Raw genomic sequence first — 27,862 nt, forward strand, 5'->3', positions numbered from 1 at the left:
GTTGGGAGAAATGTTTGTATAAATCAAGTATTCTGACTAATGGAGCTGTAGTCAGTGTGTATCCAGTAGATTAGAAGCTTTTCAGAAATGTGCAGAGCATGAATCTTTGGAAAATATTTGTATTTATTTCTATTTCTCTTTAGTAGAAGATCTCTGAGTGACTGGGTCAAAGAAGGTAGTGGCATTTTATTGAGGGAGGGTCCAAAATCAGAACAGGAGGAGCTGTGGTGAGGAAGCAAGCAGGAATACAAAATAGTAGTACCCATTTCTGCACAAGGAAGCTTTGTTCACAGCTGTCTCATTATCAAGGCATTCCACTTCAATACCTGTTCACAGGTTGAAAGAATGGAGTGTTGACATTAAGAATCATTCTCAAATATCTAAAGGCCAGAATGTAGGGTTAAATGAGCCTGAGCATGACATTGGGACTGGAAAGTCTAATACTCTTGAATATAACAATAAAGGAGTAGAGAACCAGGAGAATAATTTATTGTGGTGTTAGAACTGTAAAAATGATGGAAGGGCTGAGAAAACAGCCTTTCAGTGAGAGACACAGGAGTTGCACACACTAATAAAAGTGTTACTGCAGAGTAATGAGGTGCTATGTGTCAGCTGACTCACAGTCACCGCCTGGATACTCAGTCTGGCTTTGTGGCCAATGCAAAGCAATTCAAATTAACTCTGCCCTCTTTAAGAGAGGAGAGTTGTTTAGTTTGGTTTATCAAGAAATAAACTGGAAAATTATTTCATCAGAATGCTTACAAGTAGAAAAGCCTGAGTACCAAATAGTTCCTTAACTACTGAAAAACTGCAATAATAGATGTAGATGCAATTAGCTGATGTCCTAAAACACAGCAGAAGCAGGGAATTCTCTGAACTGTTGAGCCTTGATATCAAGTCTAAACAACTTCTGGAAAGTTTACCCAAGCACAAGTCTTTAGCTTCATAAAGAGAAGAGCTGAGGCAAATGCACAGTCTATCAAGCAAAAAGGCCTTGCAGTTTCATTGGGATGGCAAATGTTTGAATCTATTTAAGTTAAAAATACAAGAAGATCAGATACTACTGCAATCATGTAACCTCACCTGCTGTACAAAATAGAATCTGTAGAATTCAAAGACTCATTGCATGATGGTACTGTCTGTCCTGTTTTCAGCTGGGACAGAGTTAATCTCCTTCTTCACAGGTGGCACAATCCTGTGTTTGGAATTTAGTATGAGAATAATGCTGATAGCACACCAATCTAGTTGTTGCCAAGTAGTGCTTACTCTAAATCAAGGACTTTCCATTTTCCCATGCCCTGCCTGCAAGCAGGTGCACGAGAAGCCAGGAAAGAGCATAACTGGGACAGCTGATCTGAGCAAGCCAAGGGGATATTCTGGACCACTGAATGTTATGCTCAGCAAATAAACTGGGGTTGGCTGGGGGCATCACCCACTGCACAGTGATGGCACAGGTATTGGCCAGCAGCTGGTGAGCATTGCCCTGTGTACTGCTTGTTCATCTTCAGTTTTTGTCCTTTCTCTCTCTTCTGCTCAAGAAAATTACTATTATAATCATTATTATTATTAATATTTTGTTTCCATTATTAAACTGTTAGCTGAACCCACATGGTTTTTCCTTTATTTTTTACTTCTCCTTTCCACTGGGCAGAGCAGCAACATTATTATTGTTATAATATTTTGTTTCCATTATTAAACTGTTCTTAGCTCAACCCACATGGTTTTTCCTTTATTTTTTACTTCTCCTTTCCACTGGGCAGAGCAGCAGTGATGAGTGTCTGTGTGATGTTTTGTTGCTTTGTACTGGACTGGAGTTAAACCATGACACCATCTCAGTTGCATATACTCCAATATCAAACTGTGGATGCAACCTCTAGAGGCTGCATTATTATGTTGCAGATTTGCAATATATCTGATAGAAGAGCTGCTGCAGAAAGTCAAAGTCTAGGAGTATTTGCCTTTCAGATCCCCTTCAAAATATCAAAATAAATATGCTACACTGGAAGATATGGTAGGCAGTTTAAGAATGCTAGTGTTTACTAAGTTTGGGTAATAGTGTGATAAGTGCTGCTTTAAAGGCACTACTGTCAGCTAATGCAAAAATGAAAATGTAAGATCACACATTTTTAGCAAGAATTAATATTTCTACTCAACTATATTTATTATGTGACATACAAATACAGACAAGAAATTTAATGCATTAGCAGCAGAACAATATATACCTTTATACGCTGTAATAACTGATCACACATAAGTATTAACAAGGAGAGCAGCACTGAAGTTAAAAGCAAAACAACAGTGCTTACTTTCATTGGAGAAAATAAGGAATGATTAGGATGGAAAAAATACTAAGAGTTAAAAAACTGAAAGAACATGCAGATAGACCCTGCATTCATTCATCTGATTTACTACAACCAGGAAAATAAATATGGCTGACAAGCTTTATTATTTATGCTAAAGGATCTAGCAAGGGTTGCAAAGGGCAGTAACATCTGGGCAGGCTTACAGTTATTTATTTGGACACTTTACAATAGGCAGCAAAAGAGTACCTGCTTACTCATCTGAATTCCCTGAAGAGTTTTAAAACAGAGTAATAAAGAATCACTTATAGAAAGCTAATAACTATCACCAGAGGGGAGTGAAAGAGCCACAGGAGAGCTTCTGGGCCAAAATACAGGCTTCTGAAGCTTTCTGCAGGAATCAGATAGAAGTCCTAAGGGCTTTGAGGCCAAAAGAAACCCCTGCCATGGATCACATCCCTGTATTCCCAATGCAAGCCACACCATGCTCGTTCAGTGACCCATTGCCAGTGTCCCTTCTGCTGCATCAGTCACAAACGCCACAGCTCCGGCTGAGTTTCACCCCTTTTTGCCTTGAGTGATCCTTGTGTATTATATTGAAGAACAAAGCACCTCCTCTGATAGCTCTTATTCCTTGAATACAGAAAAAGCTTTTTAAGAATTTAGATTTAAACATTACTTAGCTTAAACATATTTTTGCACGGACCTCTTGGGAACGACAACATTTCTCTTTAGATCCCTCGAAACTAGACAACGAACTCGTAAAACAGATTAAACTGTTGAAAGATAAATTACGAGCTGTGAGGGAAGAGACTGTCTCTGCACCTGCGAGCAGTCCCGGAGGGGACAGTGCGGAGACCTGTCCTGTGGGCTTCAACCTGTTCCTCCTCCTGCCAGGCAGGCACGGCACCTCACCTTCCCCTGCCCTTGGGTTTTTGTTGTTAAACACTACCAGAACCACACGGCTGGATTCGTCCTGCCTGTCGCTGGGATTACCCAGCCGGCGCCTGCCACCTCCTCTCCCCTCGGGGCTCGGGAGGACGGACTGAGGGAGGGAAAGAGGGAGGGGGCCGCCATCTTCTCAGGGCGGGCGCGGGTGGCGAGTGCACGGCGGCAGGTCCGCTCCGGGCGCTGCCGGGGGTCGCGCGGCCGCGCCCCCGCTCCGCGAGCGTGTGAGGGAGCGAAGGAGGAGGAGGAAAAGCGAGAGGGGGAAAGCGACCGGGAGGGCGGGGTGTGCAGGCAGCTCCCGCGGCTGGGCGTGTGCCCGGCCCCCGGTGCTGCGTGACCGCGCGGGAGGAGCAGGAGGAGGAGTGTGGGTGCGGGGAATTTCCTTGTGTGGCGGCTGAGGAACAACACCGCTCCAGACAGCGGGGCTGCGAGGAGGGCGCTGCCGCCGCCGCCGGTTGCCGAGCGATGTGAGGGGGAGCCCCCCCTACGCCCTCCCCTCCCTGCCCCTGGAGCCGCCTGCTTTCCCCCTCCCTCCCCTCGCTCATCCCCGCCCCGCCATGCCGGACCAGATCTCCGTGTCGGAATTCGTGTCCGAGACCAATGAGGATTACAAGTCACCCACCGCCTCCAACTTCACCACCCGGATGGCCCAGTGCAGGAACACGGTGGCGGCCATCGAGGAGGTGAGCCCGGGCGTGGGGCGCGGGGCGCGCAGCCCTCTCTGGCCTGGCTGCAGAGAACAAGGCGCTACCGGCGCTGGCTCCTGCCGCTCCCTCTCCCGCCCGGCCCCGAGCAGCGCCCTCGGCTGCCGCTTCGAGGAAATGGAAATGGGGCTCGCCCGAGTGGAGAGGGGAAAGAAAAAGAGGGGGGAAGGGCCGGGGCGCAGCTCCCCCGGCCCGCGGGGCTCACGTTCCGCCCGCCCCTCAGCGCACGGCGGGCAGGGTCGTCCGCCGCGCTCAGCTGGGGGAGCCCGAGCCGTCGCTTCTCGCGCCTCCTGACGCCCGAGGAGCCCCGACCTGGGCGGTTCCGCCCGCTTTCCTCGTACATGCGGGGGAGGGGGGCTGGAACTTGAACTCCGCAGTCTCCTCCGTCAGCCCCTTTCCTTCACATCGATACCTGAACCGCCTTGGTCTCGCCAGCTGCCGTGTGGGGCTTCAGCTTTCCCTGTTTGTCCTTTCCCTGAGTGTGTGCCTGCCTGCCTCCGGGCACAGGTGGGATTTAATCCGCTTTCCATTTCCCGCACACAGAAATTTAAACGCACTTCCCCCGGCCATACGGTTTAAGGCAGCCTTCCCTGGGGATCCGCGCCCTCAGGGCCGTGCCCGCTCTTCGGGTCGGGATCCCGAGCTCCCTCTTCCCTGCCCGCGCCGGGACAGCCGGGCTGCGGAGCCTGGCGTGAGCCGCTTTTGTCTCGCCGAGAGCCGGCTGTTTTTCTGTCTTTAAAGATACTCGGAACGTGCCGTTGGACCTGATGGTGAGAGCCCAGCCTCCCTCCCACGGGGATGTCTGCCAGCACTCGGGAGAGGGAGGCTCTTTTCCCTCCTGTTTCAAATCAGAGGGAAATCTGGGACAGGTCTGAACACAGTGAGAGCACATTCCACATCCCAGTCATACACACACAATGAAATGAGAAGCGTCTGTGTATCTTGACTCCCCTAGCAGCTTCTCTGAAGTAACTTGTAGGAGGGGGGAATCTTACTTGTGCTGCAGATTAATTTGCTCCATCTACCTGTTACATCAGTTCTTACAGTGTGTGTTTAGTTGATTTGTTTTGCAGTAAGCATATATTTTAAAAAGAGCCTCTTCAGCAAAAATAACCTTGTCAGTTGTTGATGTCCCTTCTTTCAAAAGAACTGCCACTAGCAATGGATTATTAACGTGTCTTAAGTGAACAAAACCCAGGTTAGGTGTTTAAACACCCTTTTCAGGATTTTCCTGTTTTGCCAGTTCCCAAAACCACTAAAGCAAGGAGTTGAATTCAAAATAATCTTGTTCCTGAGGTAATTTTCTGCCCTGCAAGCTTGCACTTAAATGCCTGGATTTAATTATGCTTTATTAACCCGATAGTCTTAAGATCAACAATTCTGTAACAAAGACAACCTCTTCCTGAATATTTATAGTAATGAATAATTTTAATTGCAAGGTAGAAGTGGTTAATAATTGATTAATACAAGATCCAAGTTGGTATAAGCATTTGTGTCAAAAGCAGTTTTGTGAGATTTAGAGATTTTTATTGCAGTTCTGAAAATTGTTTTTTCTCTAAGTTGAATTTAGTGGATTGGTGTTTGATTTTTAATGGAATTCAATCAGAATGTTAAATCCTTCTTTGTATCTGCATATTTCTGGTGTTAGATGCTGTCTGCTAGTTTAGTACAAAATTATCTGTAGTAATAATGATGATAAACAATGAGCCTAGTAAAGTTTGCAAGGCAGGAGGTGAGAGGTTGCAGACACTGGCAGTAGTTGTTAATAGTATTGATCTATCTGGCACTTCTGGCAAAATATCAGCAGTTCCTGCCTGTTTGTGCTGCTGTCTGAAAGCATGTGTGGAAATGACTACTGAATCTTTTTCTCTGTGATTTGTCAAGAACAACAAATATATTTTCATAGTTTCAAAATGGTAAAATTTTTTTTTCAGACTTGGACTTCTTTGATTTGGAAATACTCAGGTCCATGACGTGCCTGGTTTTTCAGGTTAAATGTGATTCTTGGATAAAAAGCTGTCTATAAGTTGTGTAATAGAGAAGTCAAGGCTCAGCAACTTTTTTCTGGGAGGCTGGGCAAGAAGTAGTTCATCAGCTTGTTATGAACTGAAGCTTATTAAAGAATGTAACTAAAAGTGTTCAGGGAATACAAAGAACCTGTGCATTTCCAGTGGCACTGGTAGTGTGAAGCATTGATTTGCAGAGCACACTGCTCTCTTGCAGCAAGCAGTGTAGTCCTGGGAACTGGGAAGTCTGGCTGTGTATGATTGAGGGAATGTGTTACTTTAAAGCAGTTAATAGGTAAGTTGAAACTGGCTGACTGCTGACTTTGTGTATGCACTGGTTTGAACAAGTGACTGTAAGAGCTAGTTTATTCACTGAAGACACATTTTTACTTCCCAGGCTATTGTATACATTTATTAAATCAACAAATTAAGTGGTTAATACTGATACTTAGAGGATGTCTCTTTACTGCTGCTCCCAGAAAATATGGCTGTGGAATGGGGTATCCAAGTGCCTGCATGAAGCCAGCTCCAGGCTCCCAAGCCTGCTGCTCCCCTGGGAGCTGGGGGGGCAGTGCAGAAGCACAGGAGGGGGGGCTGCTGTCACTTGTTAGCCTGAGCTCAACTGTCTGCAAACACAGATATGTTTTCACATCCCGTTGGGATGTCTTTTGCACTTAACATTGCTGACTACTAGTTTTGTAGTTCTGTCTTTGTTAATTAGTAGGTATCTAATAGTGTCTCAAAAGTTTAGTTAATGAAGCTTTCCGTGGTGGAGTGGAAGGGTCTTGTTAAGTGAGCAAGTCAATAAGATGTTGGACAATTAAGAGTGTATAATTTATCTGTATATCTTTGTGGGCAGTGGTATTGCCTTAAATCTGAATTTGGATTAACTGACCTCTGTCAGTTTCACAATATGGTTGATTCTTAGTACCAGTTGAAAATACTTTCAGTTTTACTGTTTTATATGATTATATACACTGATTACAGACCATGGATCATGGCTTTTCAGATCACCAGAAACACCTGCATTGCAGTTTGGGAGCTGGTGCCTGTTCAAACACTTGCAGAAAGAGCATCTGATTCTTGGCTGAATCTGTTTATTTGCTCTCAGTAGTGGAAGAGGGATTGGGGAAGTCATGGTTGTGGAACACAAAGTGATTTCAAAGGAAAAGGAATCATAGAATTTCTTCATTGTTCTCAGATTAGGATGTTGCTTAGCAAAACGCTGGGAATATTTAGCATCTTCTGAAACAAAATTATTAGTGAGCAATATGTCACAGGTCCTTACAGGTTATTGTTTAATCTTTACAAATGTGACAGTGACTAAGATTAAATAAGTTTTAATTGACAGAGTGCAGAGCATGGTCACATGATTGGGGGAGGGGTTGCTGAAATCAGTAATCTGGTCTGAGAACTGCAGCCTTTTTAATTGTCTGTTTCTACTAAAGGTAACAGGATCTAAAAATTTGTGGTGACCATTCTTAAACTATGAATGCTTAAATATCTGGTTTCAGTACTGCTGTTACTTAGAGCACATGCTTCTCTCTTTTATGTGCTGTAAGTTAAATAAAATAGTCCCTAAATTGTAATGAAACCTGCAAAGTGGTTCTAGTAACTGTGATCATTTTAAAGATTTTCAGAAATTAGTTTAAAGAGTAATTGAATGACTAGAATCTAATTGTGCCACTTTTTTTTTTTTTTGAAGCATGAATTAAGCTGTACAATAAAGAGTGGAAGTGAAGCCCATATTTCTGTTCTGACTGTTTATTGGGATCCAGTGCTGGACCAAGTAACTAGGATAGGGAGCAGTTTTGCAGAGTAATATGTCAACAGAGAGTAGCAGACAGTCCCTGTGCTGAAGACATTTCCATCCAAGTCAGCATTGAGGTACAAAATTTACCCACCTACTTAAACTTCCCTGCATGCACAGATTTCCCTGTGAAGGGAGGAGAATGGAAGCACCAAGAGAAGTTTGATAGGTTACTGGAACACTTCCACATCACAGTGGCATTTGCCACTGGAATAAATGTGTCCTAAAAAGTAGAGAGAACAAACGTGGGGGAAATATGTAGAGTGTACAACCAAAGAAACAGTGTGGTGGTACCAAAGATGGTTTTAGGTCTCTGGATAGAAATGGATTTCAATTGCTTACAGTCTAATTAAAAACCACTCTCAAGGATTTTTTTGTAAAGGCTGAGGAATTAATGTTAAAGACATAACTTGTAATTTCAGGTCTCTCTTGCCTTTGTTTTGTAGGTCCCATTCCATGATGATTATACCTCAATAATTCTGTTATTTTACACTTTCAAAGATTTTTTTTTCCCAATTACTACTCCTACAAATGTAGCATGTCATTCCTGTATCAAATCCTTTTCTTCCTCACTGTCATTTATAATGCAATTTTCTATCAGAAATGGCAACATCTTCTTACCACCTAAGGCAATCCACAGTTTTCAGCTGGCTTGGAGTGGTGTAAGGGATCGATGCTTATTAAATTTGATTCCCTCTTGTATGGTACAATTCTGTAGCATGCTCTTCTGCATTTTGGTTCTGCAAAGCTAACAAGGGGGGGAGATATAAAAACAGCTTCATAGGGTGGGGGAATGTGACTCTGGATACATGGATACACCTGTATATTTACTTTTTGCTTGCTACATTCATAGGACTGGATTCTGTTTTCCTATAGTTGCTGATTGTGCCTTGCATTTCAAAGTTACTTGAAGACAGTGGTTCTATATAGTTTGAGAAGCAGTAGGAAGTGTCATATAACTATTGTTCATTTTGGGAAATTTAGTGTGGTGTCTTATATATTTCTTTTTAATAAAATATATCTTTATGCCCGCTATGGCATGCTCTTTAGTAGAACATATCTGCACAGTTTTCTTATCTCATTACTAAATACATTTCCACAAATACATGTAGTTTAAAATGGTTTTTTTGTGTTCTTTTCTGGAATCAAGATTCTCTGTCATCAGCATCCAGAGATTTCTGGAAAAGTCATTATAACACAAAAGGCATGATGATTTCAAAAGGAGTGTGGGAATTGTTTTCTTTTTGAGAGGAATATAGAGGATGAAAATGGCAGAAATACAGGAGCTAAACTGAACGGCTTCAGCTGGAGCTTTGTGCATATTTTCAGATAGCCAGTTTCAACTTTAAATATTTAACAACAACATGCAGTCAGTTAAAACAATGTCAAACCACAAAAAAACATTTCTGTGCACTTTACCTTAGTGCATTTTGAATCTGCTTCACATTACCAAATACTCCCATTCCTCCTAGGAGCATGAATGAAAAATACAGATTTATAAAGAAAAATATCTATCTTTCTGAAGTATTTTACTAATTGGGGTTTTGTGTTTTGAGTTTTCCATAATGTTGGTGTATTTTTCAGAGCCATTTTATCTGAATCTAGTGTACCTCATGCTGATGCTAGAAGACAGTGATGTAGAAAGTGGCTACTTCTGCTTAGCCTTCACTTCCTCTTCATGTTGTTTTCTGTATACCATAATATGCAGCAATCTCAGGTAAAGGTGAATAAAGGTGAAGCCTTTATTCTGAAAGGCATTGCAAAGTCACAGGACAAAAGCCTAATCCCTGCTCCAGAGTTCTTAGAGTCCACATGTCAAGTGAATCTGGCTGATGAATAGAGATGGAGAAATGCAAGAAAACTTGGTGCGCCTGACTAGTGTAGTGTGTCAGTAACTGAACCACTGTGAAGTGCTGTCTTTTAATTCATATGCCTTGGAATAGTGGTTATCAAACACTTAGTTCAACTCCTAAATCTATGATTGTTTTATAATATTCACTTTCCATGTATGCATGTATTACATACAGCCATTCCCTGTGTGAGCTCCAGCACTGCACCTGAGCCTCGCTCTAGACAGCCCACACGATCTGTCTGCTCCAGGATCCCAGAAACATCCTTTCCACTTAAAGCTCCACAAAAGTTGACTCTAGCCTTGTTTAGGCTGACTCTTCCCTTTCTTGTCTTGGCTATCAAGCTTCTCTATGCTTTTGAAATGTTCATAGTCTCCTTATCTTTCTTGATTTCTTGAAACTCCATTGCTACAGCAATTATTGGTGCTTTGTCCTATCCTTGTGGAGGTCCCTGCCTTGGCCCAGCCCTGTCCAAGGTACTGGAGCAATGGTTGAACCTCAGGTGGGCTTCATGCTGGGATGAAATGACTCTCATGGGTGGGCTGGTGGCAAGAGCCTTCGCTTGTTCTCAGCCCTTGCTGTCTCCAAATAAATCTTTTTTTCCTTTATGAAGCTGCTAGAGAGGGAAGAAGTCATGTTATAGTCAGGCATCTGTCAGAGCAAGCCAAGATGCTGACTTTTATACAAGGAAACAGAAGCTGGAGGGGCTAATGTGAGAATCACTGGTTTAAAGGAAGGAATCAAGTTGTGGAAACAAGTGAAGTGTTTATTGAATAGTAGGGGCTGAATTAATTATGTACTAAAAGCAAAGCAAAGAAATTAAAAGCAAAACACACACACACACACACACATATATATATATAGTGAAAAAATCATTGAGAGCTGGTGAGGTCAATAGAACTAAAGAGTGCATATACTAAAGCCTGAAAAATGTCCATTAAATATTCCAGGAAAGGGGAAAATTATGGGCAAATCTACAGACTTGAAACACCCCAGGAAGAATGTCACAAATTGTCTGAGCCTGTCAGACATGTGAAAAAACAGATATTCAGAGGAAGGTTTTGTTTTAAAGAATATGTGTAAAGATAAAAGACAAATTTGCAAAGGTCAAGTTTCTTTAGGAATGACAGGAGGCAATAAAGAAAACAAAAACACTTTTAAGCACATAGAATTGCAAGGTGAAAAAGAAGACATAATATGCACTTAGAATGTAGTAGTATTAAAAATAATGTAGGTACTGCCAAATCTAAACAAGTGCTATGCTGCAATTTTTGAGTTCAAGGTGTGGGAGATGGCAAGAATAGAGATACAAGTAAGCAAGGCAATAAACAAAACTGAGCTTAAAGCACTCAGTTTGTTGGGGCTGGTTGACTTATTTCCCAGGATCCTGAAAGAACTAAGATGGTAACTAGCATATATTTCTGACAAATCCTCTGAAGACTAGCTTGATATCTGATCAGAGGGCTAAAAAGGCAGAGATGGAGAGAAGAGGAGAAATATTTACATCTAAAAAAAATTGCAATGAATGCAGAAATGCAGACTATGACAATTAAACTGGGGAGAGGTGTTTTTACTCTAAGTGTTCCTGGATGAGTGGCAAGCAAGTACTGGTTCCCCTCTTCCTTCCAGAAATGCTTGAAAAACATTCTAAAAACATTTACAGCAATTACCACTGCTATTCAAGAAGACGGTCCTTTCACATTTGTAGCATAGTCAAATGTGCAAGAGGTTCACAATAGGAGAAATTGTGTATCTCCTTATTTACTCTTCCAGCAGTGCTGGAAGCTGCTAATGTGAAATGAGAATTACTGAGAACCATACTTGTAAAGCTGTACAAAGTGGTTATACCCAGTTTTTATCTAGCGTTGAAATCTCTCCTTTGGTCCATTTTAACTGAGACAGATTTTTTTTTTTCTTTAACCCAGCTGGAATATGTAGTTCTGGTTATGGTACAAGCAGAAGTTTGAAGTTGGTAACTATTAACTTTATTGCAAATTGAAGGCAGAACTTCTGGTTTTTGGGGTTTTTTTTGGTAGCCTTTTCCCCACCCAGTCTCACGTTTGTTAGCACGAAGCTTAAGCAGTTCTGTGTGCAAAATGCTTACTGTGTGTGTATCTGCTCTTGGTGGGGACAGATACCAGCTCAAAGAGTTTTAGTATTAGAGATAAGATTTTCTGTGATTAAGGTGACCACAAGCTTCTTTTGTTTTGACTAAATCTAGACTTCTTTTCTGAAGTTTATATCAATCTAGAGATTAAGTGGTCAAGTAAATTTGGCTGGGAAGTAACAAAAAATGGTAACATAAGAAAGGGAAGACTCACAAAGTAATGGGCACCTGAAATGTTTAAGAGGTAACATGGAGATCAGTCAAATGTGAAGAACAGGAAAAGGAAATTTGAACTAAAAACAAATTGAGAGATTGAGGGAGTTATTCAGAAGCAGAAGTACTGTGATGGCATACGAGGAATTGAAAGGTCAGGAATTGCCACTTGGGGAGAAGCGTTAAGGAGGGGATAAGAAAATGCATCAGAAGTCTGAGGAAGTTCAGAGAAATTGGAATTGACAGGAACTGCAGAGGAAGAGGCAGTGTGGCAGTGTTCACAGGAAGCAGGATGAAAACAGGCCTGAGAACGTGGGGGCAGGGCTACTGTGAAAAGGATCAGTGTAGCAAGGAGGTGGGCAGGAATATAGGGAAGGGGTAGTGGTGGAGGGCAGGGAATAATGGTGATCTCAGCTATATCCTACTGTGTAGTTTAGGAATGGAAGAAGAGTTCTGTAAGTCCCTCAGAAAATGGGATGTAATCAAGAATTATGCAGACTTTATGAGATATTATACATATCTCAATTTTATACAGAAGGAGAAAATAATTTACCTTAATGGGAAGAATTTATTGATGGAGGAACCAAGATACAGTATTGTAACTGAATAGGCTTTTTCTTATGAGCAATGGTGCTTTGCAGGAAATTAGCTTGGGTGGTGTGATTCAGTACTTTTCATCTCTAGTAGTAGGCTTTGTTTTCAAGTGAGTAGGTGTTGGACAGAATTTGAAAAATGTGTTTCTTTGTGTGTGTGAACTCTGCTTCACAAAAATATTTACTACGTAAGTGACATATTGTGCAGTGAAGTGTGTTTCTTTGGAGTGTATTCTTTAAGAGGTGGCTGTAAAAGTTAACATGAAAAAAGCTATAATATAACTTCTAGCATCTGACTTGTTATACCAAGAAGAAATAGAGAACTGAGAGAGAAGGCTGAAACTGCTCCTTGTTGTCGTGGAGCAGTGTGGTGTTCAGAACCATCTGCTGTTTGTGGACCCCTCAGCTAGCCCTGATTAAAGATCAGATTATCAATGTAGTTCTAGCCTGAAATCTGTAATTCTGTCTAGGCATTATGCTAAGTATGTGTGTGGATACATCAAAACAGCTGAAGTGATTAGAGCTGAACAAACTACTTCCACGTTCCTGAAAGCTTTGTACTACATCTAAAAAGCATATAGGAGGGGAATGTTGTAGTGAAGGGATGTGGATGTTCTTACGGATTATTTTCTTATGTTTTATGATTTCTGTTCATTGTTAATGAAAGATTTCTTTCCTAGAATATGCAATTTCAAGGAATTTTAGGCTGTATTCTAGGGAAGTCAACTCAGAAACAAATGCATGAAGTAATCATTTTAAGCTCCTTCAATCAACCAGGATTATTGTTTGGCTATTGCAATAGGAGTAGAAATTTCCTTAGTATTTGCAAACACAGAACCCCTGCTCCATAGTCACGTGTAAAACATGCAGTATGGAGTTTTGCAAAGCATGTGTTTTTAATTATTTGTTTATTTTCCAGCACTGTAGGTGTATGTTACACAGCAATAGAAAAAATGCCAGCAGAGTCCTCCTACACTCTGAGCTCCATGTAGACTAGATGCTGATTGTGCTGATGAGAATAGCTTTGAAGAAGCAATGAAGTAGTAAATCTTTTCTAAGCTGCTTTTTGTTTGATTTCATTCATTCTTCTGCTTAGTTCACTCTCTTCTGTTGCTTAAATGGTCTGGATATAGATGATAAGCTTTTCACATAAGCATTTCCAGCCCAGTCTGTTCTAGGGGTGGAACATGTTTGCCACTGCCTTCCCTGTCCGCCAGGCGATGTGGATGTGGCACTGGTGCAGGGACACACGGTGCTTGGCTACATAGACATTCAGGCATTTGTCTCTTGCTTCAATCAGTTGATTCCGTAGCTCTTTCCTATTTCATTTAAGAACAACAGAAGTTCTGGACTGAACATAACTGGACATGCTTCTGGACATGTAACTGGACATGTTCTGGACAGAACGTAACTGGACATGCTTGTCTTCTCTAAATTGTTTCAATTTTAATTACAGAAATTCTTTGTCTTATGTAGTGTTTTGTCTTAGGTAACAGTTGTGTATGAATTTACCTTCCTAATCTAAATTGATGATACAGGGAAGTACCACCTGTTCCATTCTATAGATACCTTCCATGACAAGAACTCTCTCATTATTTTGGCAAAGTCCACTCTGGGGATAAAGCTTTTATTTTTGCATCAATATTATGTAAATGAATGTTGTATCTCTACTGTTTGGTGCACTAATAATTGCATTACTTTAAGATTCACTTACACATTGAGGCAGCTGGCTCTAGTGACAGGAATGTCTGAATTGTTAATTTTAGTTATACTTAAAGCTGCTGAAATTCCAGTAGAATTTAAGATCATTATTTTCAAGATTGTTATAGTGTCCTGTGATTTCTGTGTTAAGTACTTAAAATGAATGACAGTTCAGATACATTCTTTCATTTAAGTATTGATACTGAGACCATGCAGAGATTTTCAAAATCTCTGAAATTGGAGTGCAAATCACAGGCTGAAGTCTGAAAGCCACTATAGAACAGAAATAATTTTATAATGTTTCAAAAGAAAATAAGTTATACAATTTGACTGGATTTTATGTGTTATAATAATATACCTTTAGTATTATAGGTAGATGCTGTTAATAAATTTCTGCCCTGATAATAGGGAGATGATGTCCAATGTGCTGCTTTACCTCTCATGAACCTTATTTTGACAGCTGGTTCTGTATGTCCCTGGGAATGGTTGGTTCATTTGAGGTGATTTGTCTTACTCTCCTGAAGTCCCCTCTAGATACCTCTGCCATTCTTTGTTGTGGGAATATGGCATCCTTAGAGCTTCAGGTGTATCATAAACTAGACAGAGTTTGTGTGCCTTCTATTCCCTTTCAGAGTGTAGTGTGTATGTGTCTGCCAGAGATGTTTGTGACACCGGTTTATTATTTATTTCTGTTAAGAAGCTCTCAGAGGCCTGTTAAGACTGAAGTTCAATTTTGCTGTGTTGCTGTAGACTCTTTTCTAGGCTAGTTTCTTGTTCCTAGAATTATTAGAAACCTAAAGAAGAAAAAGTCAGAGGTGTGTTGGATGTGGAGGGACAGATCAGTTTATGGCATCCAGCTGATCTGTGCACACACTGCAAAGGTTCTCATTTTTAGTATAGAGTAAGTGCATCATACACAGGGGGAATGTAACTTTATTTTTCGTTGTTTTCTAGAGATTGTAACAGGAGTGTCTGCCTGGTTCAAGTGGAGGTTTGGAAGACTACAAATACCAAATTAGACCACTAATATGGAAACTTTTGAGTACCTGGAAAGTGTTTTGGTTTGTTAATTGCTCCCATAAATAACTAAAAATTCTCTTTTCAGAAAGCTTATCACATGCAGAATGAAAGGGCATTATGTTCTGCAAAGATTAATTCTTGTTGCTTCTGATGGTGTCTAAAAAGATTTAATGCTGGGGAAAAGAGTTCCTGAATTTAAAAAATCTGCAAAAGGAAAATCCCATCAGCCAGCTCATCATAATGCTCTTGAATGATACAGTGTAAGGATCAGCCTTTTCCAACAGCTGGACTCCAACCATGGATGCTGACAGCAGACAGAAATGCAAAAACATGAAGCTAGAAAAAAGTCTCTTGCAGGGTGAGGGCCAGAGAATTTTGTCATGGGTAAAGGTTGGTAAATCTTACTGGTCCATTTAAGACAATCATCCCTGGAAATTTGATCCTGTTGCCTATGTTACTTTATTTTACACGGTGATATATATTAGGATGTTGAAGCCTGTAATATTAAATAAATGGAGATGGATATCAAGAATTGGCTACTGCAACTGAAAAAATAAACAACAATTAAATATTAAATAAGGGAGTTTATTTTGCATCCCCTCTGTTTATAAATGAGCAACTGTAAAGATTAAGTGGATAATCTGTTACGTTGCTTATGAGATGTGTATTTAAAGTCCAGTCATCTTGTCTTTGAAAGCAGATAGCTGCAGTGTTGGAGAAGGAAAGTATATTTCTCAGTGTAAAAATTGGTTAATGCAGGAGGTGGATGTGTCCTGGAGAAATAGTTGGCATAAGCAGCTTCCATTCTTTCTCTAAGCATGAGATTTTATTTTACAAAAATGCTTGATGTCTGTTTCCTAGTTAAGTATCTGTTGCATTTCTAACTTTTTGTAGTGAGGGAGGCCTGTGGAAATCGGTTAATACACAGATACAGCACCTGTTTTGTGTAGTGTGGAACAGTCTCATTTAGTGACTTATTAATGGTGTAGTATTTTGTATCTCTGAACTTCTAATTTGGGATTTCTCTTCTGACAGAAGTAGTCTGTTAAAGAATTCTAGTTTTTAGGCATCCCTTCTTTGTTTTAATAAATGCATTGTACAAAGCCATGCTCAGGTCTGGTTTTATACACAACATAGAGCAGTGCCAAATTCTCCCATCATTTACGTTTGCAGCAGAATTACCTTGCACTTTCACGTATTCATTTCCCAAAGCACATTAGTGTTACTTTTTTCCAGCATGCATAGCCTTAGCTCAAGAGTTTACTACATTCTTCTGCCAAATACACCAGTGCTTGTTTCAACAGATTGTCTTGGCATTGGGCCCTCAAGAACCACGAACCCAGATGCTGGAGAAATAATGCTTTTGTGGAAAGGGACCTTTCAGAGATTATTCTGCAATAAACTCTGTCCTTTTTTTGCAGGTTTGTCTCTGAACCTTCAGTCTATTTAGCTGACAGATCTCACAGCAAAGAGCTCATTTATACAAATGAACTGTCATAGCTACATTTTCACATAGCTACTGCTCCAAGTAAAGTAATTGCCCCAAATTAAAGTGTCTTTAAATTACTGTTGTCCTAAGATCCATTCAGAAGCTACAATGCCTTGCCCCAGACTATGCCTGTAAGGGTTTTTTTCCACCCTTTGTATCAGTTCCTCTGCAAATGTGCAAGGTGATCAGTGGGAGGAAACTGGAGAGGGTTTAGAAAAGAAACTAATACATTGAAGGAGGAAATGATATAAGAGTAGGAGAATGGAAAGAGGATTCTAAAGAGGGATAACATAATTTGGGAAGTTTTTTTACCACCTTCTGTAACAGAAAAGTGGATTGAAGCCAGCAGTGTTGACAGTTCATTTCTAGTAGAAAAATAACACGCTGAGACAGAATGTCTGTGGATATCTCTGATCTTTTGAGTCAGCAAGGATTAATTACAGCAAATATCAGATTGCCTGTAAAGATACAGGAGGAAAGCCAAACTATTGTGGTTCCTGGATACAAGGATAAAAAATTTGCTGTTGTTAATTTTTAAACAAGACCAGTCCAGTGAGGCACAAGAACCTTGTCTTGTTCTGCTGTCTCTACAATAACTACTTGATTGCCTCTCTTTTCCTTAACTGACCAAGTTTCTTCTTGTGCCCTTTTGTTTTTGGGAAGGGTGTTCCTATATGTGTTCAGCATCTGCAGCAGCCTCTGGCATTATTCTGAAACACTGGAATGGATGAAGTGCAGGATTTATGACTGTTGAGAAGATCAATGTTTTAAAGCAAATTGCTAAAATTAAGAGTGAGATCTGATTTTGTTTTAAAGAAATAGTGTTAAGATAACTGTGTATAATAGATCAAATATCAGTGTGTTAATATTTTTTTTTGTATATTTGTCAGTTAGATGCTCAGTATAGAGAAGAACACGTAGGTTCCTGACTCCAGGATAATTTTTCTAATGATACAAGATTTGTTTCCCAAAATTTTTTTACTGCTTTAGCAGTACTTCCCAGCATTTATTTTACAAAATGGTAATCTTGAGACTTTCCTCAAATTCAAATCCAGTTCTATGACTACTTTCAGCAAAACCCCATCCAAATAGGTGAAAATATGAAATAGTTACTTTTACACTTTCCAAAAGGAAGCTGCTGTGGGTAAGAAGGAAGGAATGTGTTAGAGATTTTGAACTGTTTTAAATGCAAAGTAAAGTAAAGGTGATGGCCAGCTCCTTCCTCTTCCTCCGTCCCTACTTCCCATGCTATGCTGTCAGGTTTAGTTTTTTTTCTTTCCCTTGAGAAAATGGAATGAGAAAGTTTGGGCTTCTTGTTTCTCTTGAGAATAGCCTGTTGGGTTATGTAGTGTTTATGGTTGAGTGTATCTCAGTCTTTTGTTTTTAAACTCATTACTGGAAACTGGGAGATTATCCTGGGGAAGGATGTGTACGTGCTTTTCCTTGCTGGCTGCCCCGAACATCTGCTGTTGGCTGCTCCTGATAGAGGATATCAGGTTAAATGCAGTGTTGATCTGATCCAGCATGGCTGTTTTTCTATTCCTTCACAGATAATTAATTATATTCTGGGCCACAAAGAAAAAAGACACTGGTGTGAGGACACTTGTATGAGATAAAGACACAGACTTCTGCTGTATGTTTGGCACAAAAGATGTTTAATGAACCACTAGAGCCTGGGGACTCTCCACTTCTGCTGCTACTGCCCTGGTTTTCCCCGTACCCTTTGGCTCTGTAAAAGGTGCCAAAATCATCTCTGGGATGTTCAGTTTCTGAGTTTCTGTCTTCCTGCTTTTTTTCCTTCCCCAGTTAAATATGCTAATAATAGAACAGTTGTTTCTTCTCTCTCCACCTAAAACAGCAAATAATACATTCATCTTTTATGCCAGCCATCTATATTGCACAGATCTATTTAGACATTATAGATTTGGGGATTGATGCCAGTCTTTTTATTTTCTGAGTTTTTTGGGGGGGAGCAGCATAATTAAATGTTTGAAAATTGCAAATCCTAGTGGGCTTAAATCTGTCTAGACAATGTGAAACAGACTTAAGCAGAACTATTAATAATAATAATAATAATAATTAGAATGAAGCATACGGAGTAGGATGTAGAATAACATTTTAGGATGTTTCAGTAATCTTAGACTGATTTCTTCCTGGTAAGATGGATTTGGTTCTAATTAGTTGACACATTTTACCGTTCAAAGTAAAAACCTTTGAAGCAGGGAAAATGGAAATTGGCCTTTGGCAAGTGAAACTGGACCTTGTTCCTACATGTGGAAAAAAACTTTGCTACTTATCAATGGTAGCTTGAGTCCTCTGTCCTGTGTTCCTTTGAGAATCTACCTTTGATTGTGATATGCTTGTTCCTCTCCCTAGTAGACTTCTGACTAGAAAGTAATTTACCTTAAAAGTGGTTTCATCAGATTGCCATCAGAAATCACGTGAAAGTAAATGAACAGAAGACATAAATACTGTATTTGGAAAAAAGATTGCACAGACAAGGACACACTCAAGAAGGTCACTTTGGAGCTTCTATTCCAGTTCACATGCATAACACCACTTCCACAATAATGTGACTTCTTGTCTTATGTACTGTAGAGAATTTCCCCTGCCCCCCTCCCCCCCAAGTCTAAGCTATATTTACTGATTTTAACAATAGAGCAGTGTGAGTGCTCATCACTGAAGCTGAATGTGACTGAAAATTATTTATATGGCCTCATAGTCTCAGTTGTGCTGAAACAGATGCTAAAATAAGCAGTCTTACAACAGAGTTTTTTGAGGTAAAACTAGAAACATTACCTGAGAGGACAAAGTGATCCCACCATGTGGAATACAAAAGAATACACTTTTCTTCTGGTTCAGGAGTTTACTGGGCATTTTTAAGTGAATAAAAAGAAACACTAGTATATGCAACATCCAAAAACATTTTAAAATGTCCTACTCCTGAAACTACTGAGAATGCACCAAGAAGTTTTATTAGGGTGCATTTTGGTGCATGTGTGTGCATTGGTACAGTGTGTGTGTATTTATGAAATAAGCAGAAGCTTAGAAATGTGAACTGTCGTGAAGCTACAGCTGGATTTGAGCTGATTTCCCAGTACTAAAATGTGGACAAAGAAAAGGACAAGGAAATATGAGGAACAACACTAAAGACAAGGAGCTGACATTTTCATGTTTTGTCCTGAAATGACTCCTTTGAAACACTAGATGTGAATAAACACCAATGCTGCTCGATTAAACAAAGGCAAAGTCTTCCTCTCTATTTTTTTTTTTGGTCTGTAAGCAACAGTGAAATACAGTATTAAAGATGCAAAGCTTTTCAGTATTTTGCCCATTGTAGGCACACATAGGCACTCTTAAATGTCACACACTACGAGAAGATTGCACCAAGGAAGGGAGGAATTGACAAAACTTCCTGCAACAGCAAGTGTAGTTCTATTACCACAGTTGGAAACATAGTAATTCTATTTCATAAATGTATCCAGGTCCCTCTTCAAATGGCTAGATATTTGTTATCCTTTGTTTCCTGTTTGGAAAGCTTTCCAGAACTGATTTTCCCCCCTAATTTCTAGTAACAGTTTGTTAAGGTTCAGGTACAGCTTTGCACTGACACAGCTGAAAAGACAGGCAGGGGATGAAGAGAGGACCCAAGAAAGCCTGACCTGTACAGTTTCAGCACTGTTTTAGGTTTTGCTTGTTGTGTTGTCCTTGGTGCTGTCAGTGGGATATTTTCCCCATTATCCTTTGTTTTTAATTTTTATGTGGACCAGCTGTGTGGAATAGGTTGATGCTTGAGTTGTCACTGGTGCATTAGGGGCATTAGCTGCCATTTCTGTTGGACTCTGTGCCTTGTGGGTTTGTTCCTCTGCTGCCTGATCCTGGTGAAAGTGGAAGTTGGTTGAGAGACATTTCAAACCAAAATGATGACTTTAGTTGAGGAAGCAGATTTGAGGTTTTTTCCTTGCTGGGAGTTTGTGCTTTCTGACTGAGGCAGTCTTGGGCCAGAGGATTTTGTGAATCCATAGATTCACAATCCATCTGTCTGGATCCCTGACCACAGGAATACAATTAATCCCATGCATGTATCCTTCTGACATTTTTCTTCCTTAAGAATTATCTTCCACAAAGGAAGGTGCAGAGATTTAAATTTTCTCAGTTGCACACACAAATCTAAGACTTGGCTGAGAATTGAATTTGTAAGTTTTAAGTCTCTGGCTGTCAGCCTTCTCTTTGGACTGTTGCTTATATTGCTTGTAGTTGGAGACATTCCTTTTGCTTCTACTCCAAGAGGATGATTGCCCTTTGATGCAGTCATCAATGAAATAATTCCTCTGTATTCAGCTGGTTGGAGGGTGTTCTTCCAAGGTTATTTTTAGAAATCACTGAATATACAATGAGGGAATTCACTTCATGTACTCCCATCCAAACAGGTGACTAATCTAACCTTGGAGATCACACTAGATACAGACTTGTTGTAGTAGATGGAATTCAAATTGCTGAAGAGGGTGAACAGATCTGGCATGGCTTTTATGGGCTTGCTTAGATTGTTTTATTTTCCCCTTCCTCTGTACTTCAGAATTCCAGGTGAAAAGGCCTGTGCACTTTTCCTCCTCATGTGTTTCAGATGTGAACTATAAAGATGCTGGAGGTGAAACCTCCAATGGATATAGCAGTACCATGAGACTGTAACCATTAATGTTAAGGCATGGTCTGAATTGTTGGTTTCCATGGAATGCTGTGAAGGTTTTGTTCAGCTATTTGTGGTCTAAATAGATTCAGTTTAAGAATATACCCAGAATCAGGGGGCTTAATATTTCTTTTTGCATTCACTGTGTTAAAATAATTGGATAGAGTCCTAGGAGCTGACTTTTCTGCATAAAACAATGGTTTGTCAGATGTGTAGCTGCTGCAATTCATTGAAATGTTTTGAATGAAAACTGGAATTAATTTGTTAGGTTTTCTTTGCTTTATCATGTATCATGCTAAACAGCTCTTGGCATAATACATTTTGTAGTGTTCAGTATTGTTTTTCAGTGGGCTTTAAAGATACCCCATCTCTGGAACATATATTTTCTTCAAGTTTCACAACTTTAAAAAAAAATAATTTGTATAACCATAATTCTGCTTCTCCCTTCTGGAACAATTCTCCATTTTTGAGTATGCTCATATTTCACTTCAGTAAGCAAAATGATTACCTGCTTTTACTTCTTTCTTTGAAACAAATTGATTGTAAGTGCTTGAGCATTCTGGGCAAGATTTAAACTTGAATTTTATATAGTGTTGGGGAAAGCTTAGCCTAGATAAACTGTGTGAATGATATTTGAGAGATATGCGATTTATTTTGCTCAGCATAACAGAAAGTTCAAATAGTTGAGAAAGCAATTAACTAAATTATCCAGGAAAACTGAAATTAAATTCCATTTTCAATATTCTGCCTAAGGAAGTGATATGTCTCCTTTCTTCAGCAACATCAGAATATATGATGGGTGAAAACTGTTTCAAGGTTCTTTAATAATTCAGCATGGAAAGATGATACTGTGTAAATTGTTTCCTGCTGAGTTTACATGATGCTGGTCCCCAGCCAAAGATGGAGGGGGTGTTTTTCGGGCAAGGGGACAGAATAGGTTGTATGGATGGGGGTGGAAGCAAATAGCAAGTAATTTATTAATTATGGAAATAAAGCTAACTATGCAATAGTTGTAACTACAGCAGGTTTCCAGGGTAGAAATTTACCAAAGGACAATCCATTATTACATTTTTCTCTTTTTTTAGGCTCTGGATGTTGACCGAACTGTTCTCTACAAAATGAAGAAATCTGTCAAAGCCATAAACTTATCTGGTCTGGGTAAGTACATAATTCCTGTTAGTTTGTATTGGTAAAAATAGAAGGTTTAAACAGTCAGATGTCATACTGAATCAGAAAGAGGTAACTCTGAGAAGAGAAATATGTGCATTTTAAATGGCAATCTTGAACTAGCTGTTTGAGCATGACTTCAGTAGGGATGAGGTGTTGTGGGGTAGCTGAACCTCTCTTGCTGCTGTGCTGGTACTGAGTGGTGAAGCTGTGCTCTCCTCTTTCCACTGGGTGTGGGCTCCCTGCTCCTTCTGTCACGCCTGCTGCTTGGCAGATCCCTAGATGAGTTTTTAAGCTTGTATAAAGCCGCATATGCAGTGAGATCAACTTAAGTGGGATTAGATGAGCACCTGAAGTGGTAGGGCCATCAAGGCGGTGGGGGGGTGAAATTACTCTTTGGCTGCAATAAGAAGCTACATTGGCTCTACAGCCTTGTGAAACCTCAGTCTCCCTGGTGGCTTCCACTTATGTATGTTGAGAACTTCATGACAAGAGGGAGCTGATGAGCTGCAACTTTTTGTTGTCATGATGTAAAAAGTCAGATATTTTTCATACAATGCTGTATAAAATATAAAGAACTATTGCTGCATGCATTTTTAAATGTATGCCAATCTCTTAGAATTGTGTATGTTTATCTTCTGTGAAAAAATATTTGAAGCTTTTGTTTTTGTGGATCAGCAGCATTTTGTGAATAAGAAATAGCATTTGTTTTTGTGGATAAGAAATGGCATTTGTTTGGCTTTTGTTCTCACTGTGCAGTCCATAGCAATTAGAGCTAACAAAACCTATATTAAGTGCGAAATAGATTGGCCTGTCAACCTTGGAGAGCCACCAATACCTGACAGAACTTGTGGCCATGTTGGTGTTCAGACAAGGTTAGAACAAGAACTGCTGTTGTGGTATAATTCATCTCCAGTAATTGAAAGGAAGTTCCTTGTCGAATGTAATAAAGCTGTTATCTTTGGATTGTGGAGGGTTCAGTTTAAGATTCATCAGGAGCTGTTTCACTGATTTGCCATCCTTTCTTCTCTTCTTTTTCTTGCTTGGCTGTTTTTTTTTTTTTTTGGCTGTTGAGTTTTTAAAAAATTTTATTCTAGAGTGCTAGACTATGCCTCATAATCAGAGTACCTGTTAGAGCATTGTAGCAAATCACTAGTCTTTGCATAAAATCAGCACCTTGCCCACATTTTAAATTTGTGCTGCCCACACAATCTTGACAAGAAAGGTTTGGAGGCTTTTATCTTCCCCCAGCAGAAACATCACTAACCAAGCCACTTGTCAGCCCCTGGGGTTTCTTTTAACAAAACAAACCCCATGGTCCTATGCTCAGAAGAGCACAGCGACTAGATTTTTAGCATAGGTTCCCTAAATAGTTAATAATGTTATAATAAAATATTGGTTTGTCTTTTTTTCATGTTTTGTCTTTTTTATTAAGGCTTACATAGTGACTCCCAATTTGTACATAGCTTGGGTTTTTACTTAAAGAAAGCCTCTAAACCTTCAAAATTGGATCAGATTTCTTTTTTTGATTTCATACCTTTTATTTGTAGACAAATTTTTACAATTTGTCAGGAAACACCATAGAACAGGAAGAGTATTTTGGAGAATTCCATTGGAAAAGTAGCTTTTTGTGTTCTTCAGAAGCATTTGAGGGGTACCAGCTCAGTTAATAGTACTGCTGCAATAAACTACCATCAGCATTCTGGGGAATGTCTCAGAATCCAGAAGAACAGTCCCCAGGATGGTGGGGAATAGAAGACTCCTGGGGATGCCATGTGGAATGGGTGCTGTGCTTGTTTCCTAAGGTAAAAAGTCAGCATGGCTCAGCTATGGTTGCACATCTAGCCATAACACTTAATGGTAGCAGCCTTTTCACCTTGCTTTCATGCAGGGGCTCCTTTCTCTTTTTGCTGTAGGAATTGTGGCTTGACCTCTTCTCTCACCTGGGTTCATCTAAGCTAAGCTGGATGCAGGAAGCAGCAAAAATGCAGAAACAGTGTGGAAATAATTCACCTTACTGGGTAGATGTGAGATCTAAAGGAGCTGTGACCTGCCACATGCTCATTTTTGCTGCCTGTGCCAGTTCATTGGAAGCTTGTTCAGGTGTATATATGTCACACAATAGAATTAGTTGAGCATCCTTACTTCATGCTACAGCAAAAATTTTGGTGAGTGCTCAGCCCTTGCTGTTGATGCTGAGGAAAATAAGTAACTTTCAGTGCTAATACTCAGTTTTTAAATTTAATAGCTATCTGCAAACTATCTGTCACAGGCTGCAAATTCAAGTGCTCAAGTTAAAGACTTTTAGAATTAATGCTGTTTGTGTTAATACCCATTCTGTACATTATGTCAGTCTTTAATTACATAGTGTTATACCACTACAGCACAGGGTTTTAGTTTCATATATTGGAAATTATAAAATTTGTAGCTGTTTGAGAAATAAAGTTCTTGAATGGTGTTCCAGATAGGACACATGAAGAGACAGGTTTGTTTTTAGTCTGGAGCATGATAAGTTTATTGAACAGGTTATATAACCAATTCACTTAAATTTGGAAAAGGACATTATATCAAAAATACTTTGGATATTAAGTGTGTTTATGTGTAAAAATGGGCTTGAAATGAAACAGAATCATTGCTTGTTTAAACAGATTAATCCTCTCTAAATAATCTTCAGGGTTTATGCTAGTCTCATATAATGAACAAGACAGTCTTTGTCCTTATTAATGCATAATTTGTTTTCTAGGGTGTGGAGTTTTTTTCCCCCCTGACTTCCTTTGAAGCTTTAGAAATTGTCTACAGCTAGAATAAGAAATAGGCAATGTTAGCTTTCTCAGGTGCCAACTTTGTGTGCTTTGTCCACATGCTCAAGCATGACATGGTCACTAAACTTGAGTTCAGAAAAACTTTCTGTTTTCTTCCACAGGTCAAATTGACTTTTGACAAAGGGACTTTTTATGCCTGTCTATATAGGCAAGTAACCTGGTGACCTAGGAGTAAATCACTTGGGCAAAGTAGTTAAGACTCTCAGATTTCCTTTATATTCGAGTTTATTTTATGCCTAGTTTTCCTCTCGTGCCCTGGGCTGAATAACCCCCAACATGTGCAGCTCAAAGCTTTCTGAACATTGATGTTAGATGTGTGCTGCATTAATTGTCCTGGTGCAGCCCAGGACCACTGGATGTCTTCTGGGGCAGAGCTTCTGGTTTTGTTGTCTCAGAAGGGAATCTGGTTGTCATGAACCAGAACTGCTTTCAGAACTGACCTGGCCTGTGGTAAATGCAGATTGCTAGGATATGCTGCCCTGAAACTGGAGAACTAACATAGATATGGTTTTGTCCTCTGTAACGTGTTTTGTAGTCCTTTTTCCTAGGATGACCCAAGAATATTTGATTTCTTGCCTTCTGTGGTAGAGATCCAGCACACTTTAGCTCCTCTGCTTCTTTTTCAGCACATAGTAGAACATAATAGCACGCAGTTAAAATAAGGAAGTGTTAATAAAGATTAAAATCTAAAAGTTCATTATAGGAGTTGGGAGTTGTTGTGATGTCTCTGTATATGGTGCAGAAGTATTATTTCTGTGTCTTTCTAGGATGTGAGATGTTTGTCTTGTCTTGGCACATTGTCATTTTTACATGTGAATAGGTACATGCAAACCAGAATGAGTGAGGTATGTCATACTTCTGGCATATCAGTGTTAAAGTGTAAATAATGACTGGTTTTTGTATCAAGTAAACATTTTTAACAATAACTCTGGAAAGCTTTTTTTTTTAAACCCCCATAAATTGTGATTTCAGTAACCTTTTATCTGATGATGATATCTTCGTGTTTTGCTCTTTTTGAAGCTCATGTGGAAAATGAAGAACAGTATACACAAGCACTGGAGAAGTTTGGTGGCAACTGTGTTTGCAGGGATGACCCAGATTTGGGAACAGCGTTTTTAAAATTTTCTGTGTTTACAAAGGAATTAACTGCACTCTTCAAAAATTTGGTAAGAATTACTTAAGAAAAACCTGTTGGAATTTTAAAGCCAAAGGCTGTATTTTGGAATTATAACAGCTCTTCATATTGAAGATAATTTATGTTTTAGCAACCACTGTTTTTAAAAAATTCTCAGCTTATGAAAATATCTCATGTGCTAGGTTTTCCCCTTGCAGAAGTCCAAACTCAAATCAAACCAAAGAAATCATAAAAGAAACCACCACAACATAAAACCACAACAAATCCCCCTCTTCCAACATTTCTCACACCTAAAGGCTTCCCACAATAAAGTAGTTATAACATGCATTATAAAACACATTTCAATTTGCTTTAAAATGTGAAACCAGCAAAACCCAACTTGATTTACTGTGTGATCACAATGTTTTACTTTACTTTTTCCCACTTTCCATTTGTGTTTGTAAAAGGAGATTTTAGTGGCCCTGGAAGAGAGCATTTTTGCTTCTCAGGGAAGTGAGTCAGGGAAACAAAAATCAAGCAAAATGCTAAAACAACAGTAGCGTCCATCGGGGACCAATCCTACTGCTGAAGCCAGTAAGTCTTAAAAGCCTCTTTGGTGAGCCAAATGGGATGGAGCCAAATGGAAGAACGGGATTTTTAATTATAAATGGAGAATTTTCAGCCTCAATTTCACATTAATCAGAGGGTGCAAAAAGGGCAGATTCAGATTACATCCTACCAGCCAGAGCTTTCCCCTATCTTAAGTACCGAATTTACTTGAATTCACAGAACTCTTATACCAGGGGCTAGGAAGGGGAAATGACCCAGATTCCCAGGAGCATTTAAAAGTCTGTGTCTGCTGAAATCAATGGCATGAAGACACATCAAATGCTTTTGTGAGTCTAGACCAAATGTCGGTAGTTTGCAGCCAGCTGGTCATAATCACTTCTTTGGGGAATGTTTCCAGCTGATGGGATTTAGGGCAGTTCCATTCACTCTCTGATGTTGTCCTGTCTTTTTACCCAATCATGATATTGATGAATACAGCCACAAATGTATTTATCAACAATGAAATGTATTGCATATTGGTTATATTGATTTGAACTTCTCTGGATGTGCAAATACTATCTGAGATTATGTATCAGAAGAGGCATCCTGATTCAGTGTGAGTCAGTTATCCCAAACCTCTCATACAGAGGCAGGCAGCTCCTATGGAAAGGAAAATTGAATGGGTCTTCTAATTGATGCCTTCTGTTGACTAAAACCCCCTCTCTGTCATATATTAATTGCAGTATGATGAATTCATTAGGCAAATGGATCTGGGAAATGTG

The 27,862-nt window shown here is 39.7% G+C and overlaps 1 protein-coding gene across 5 annotated transcripts in view; it reads left to right on the forward strand.

Annotated features, from left to right (window-relative positions):
- Nucleotides 1–3,377: 3,377 nt before the first annotated feature.
- The window catches only part of ASAP2 (ArfGAP with SH3 domain, ankyrin repeat and PH domain 2), an 84,203-nt gene continuing 59,718 nt past the window's right edge, over nucleotides 3,378–27,862 (forward strand). For all 5 annotated transcript variants that reach the window (XM_039715672.1, XM_039715673.1, XM_039715675.1 and 2 more), the window contains exons 1-3: nucleotides 3,378–3,931; nucleotides 22,514–22,586; nucleotides 26,438–26,583. In XM_039715672.1, the coding sequence (XP_039571606.1) occupies nucleotides 3,806–3,931; nucleotides 22,514–22,586; nucleotides 26,438–26,583 (345 nt within the window). In that variant the 5' untranslated portion in view covers nucleotides 3,378–3,805. The remainder of the gene's footprint in view (nucleotides 3,932–22,513; nucleotides 22,587–26,437; nucleotides 26,584–27,862) is intronic.

The sequence above is a fragment of the Passer montanus genome, unplaced genomic scaffold (assembly GCF_014805655.1).
Source record: "Passer montanus isolate IOZ18808 unplaced genomic scaffold, ASM1480565v1 scaffold34, whole genome shotgun sequence".
Lineage (NCBI taxonomy): Eukaryota > Metazoa > Chordata > Aves > Passeriformes > Passeridae > Passer > Passer montanus.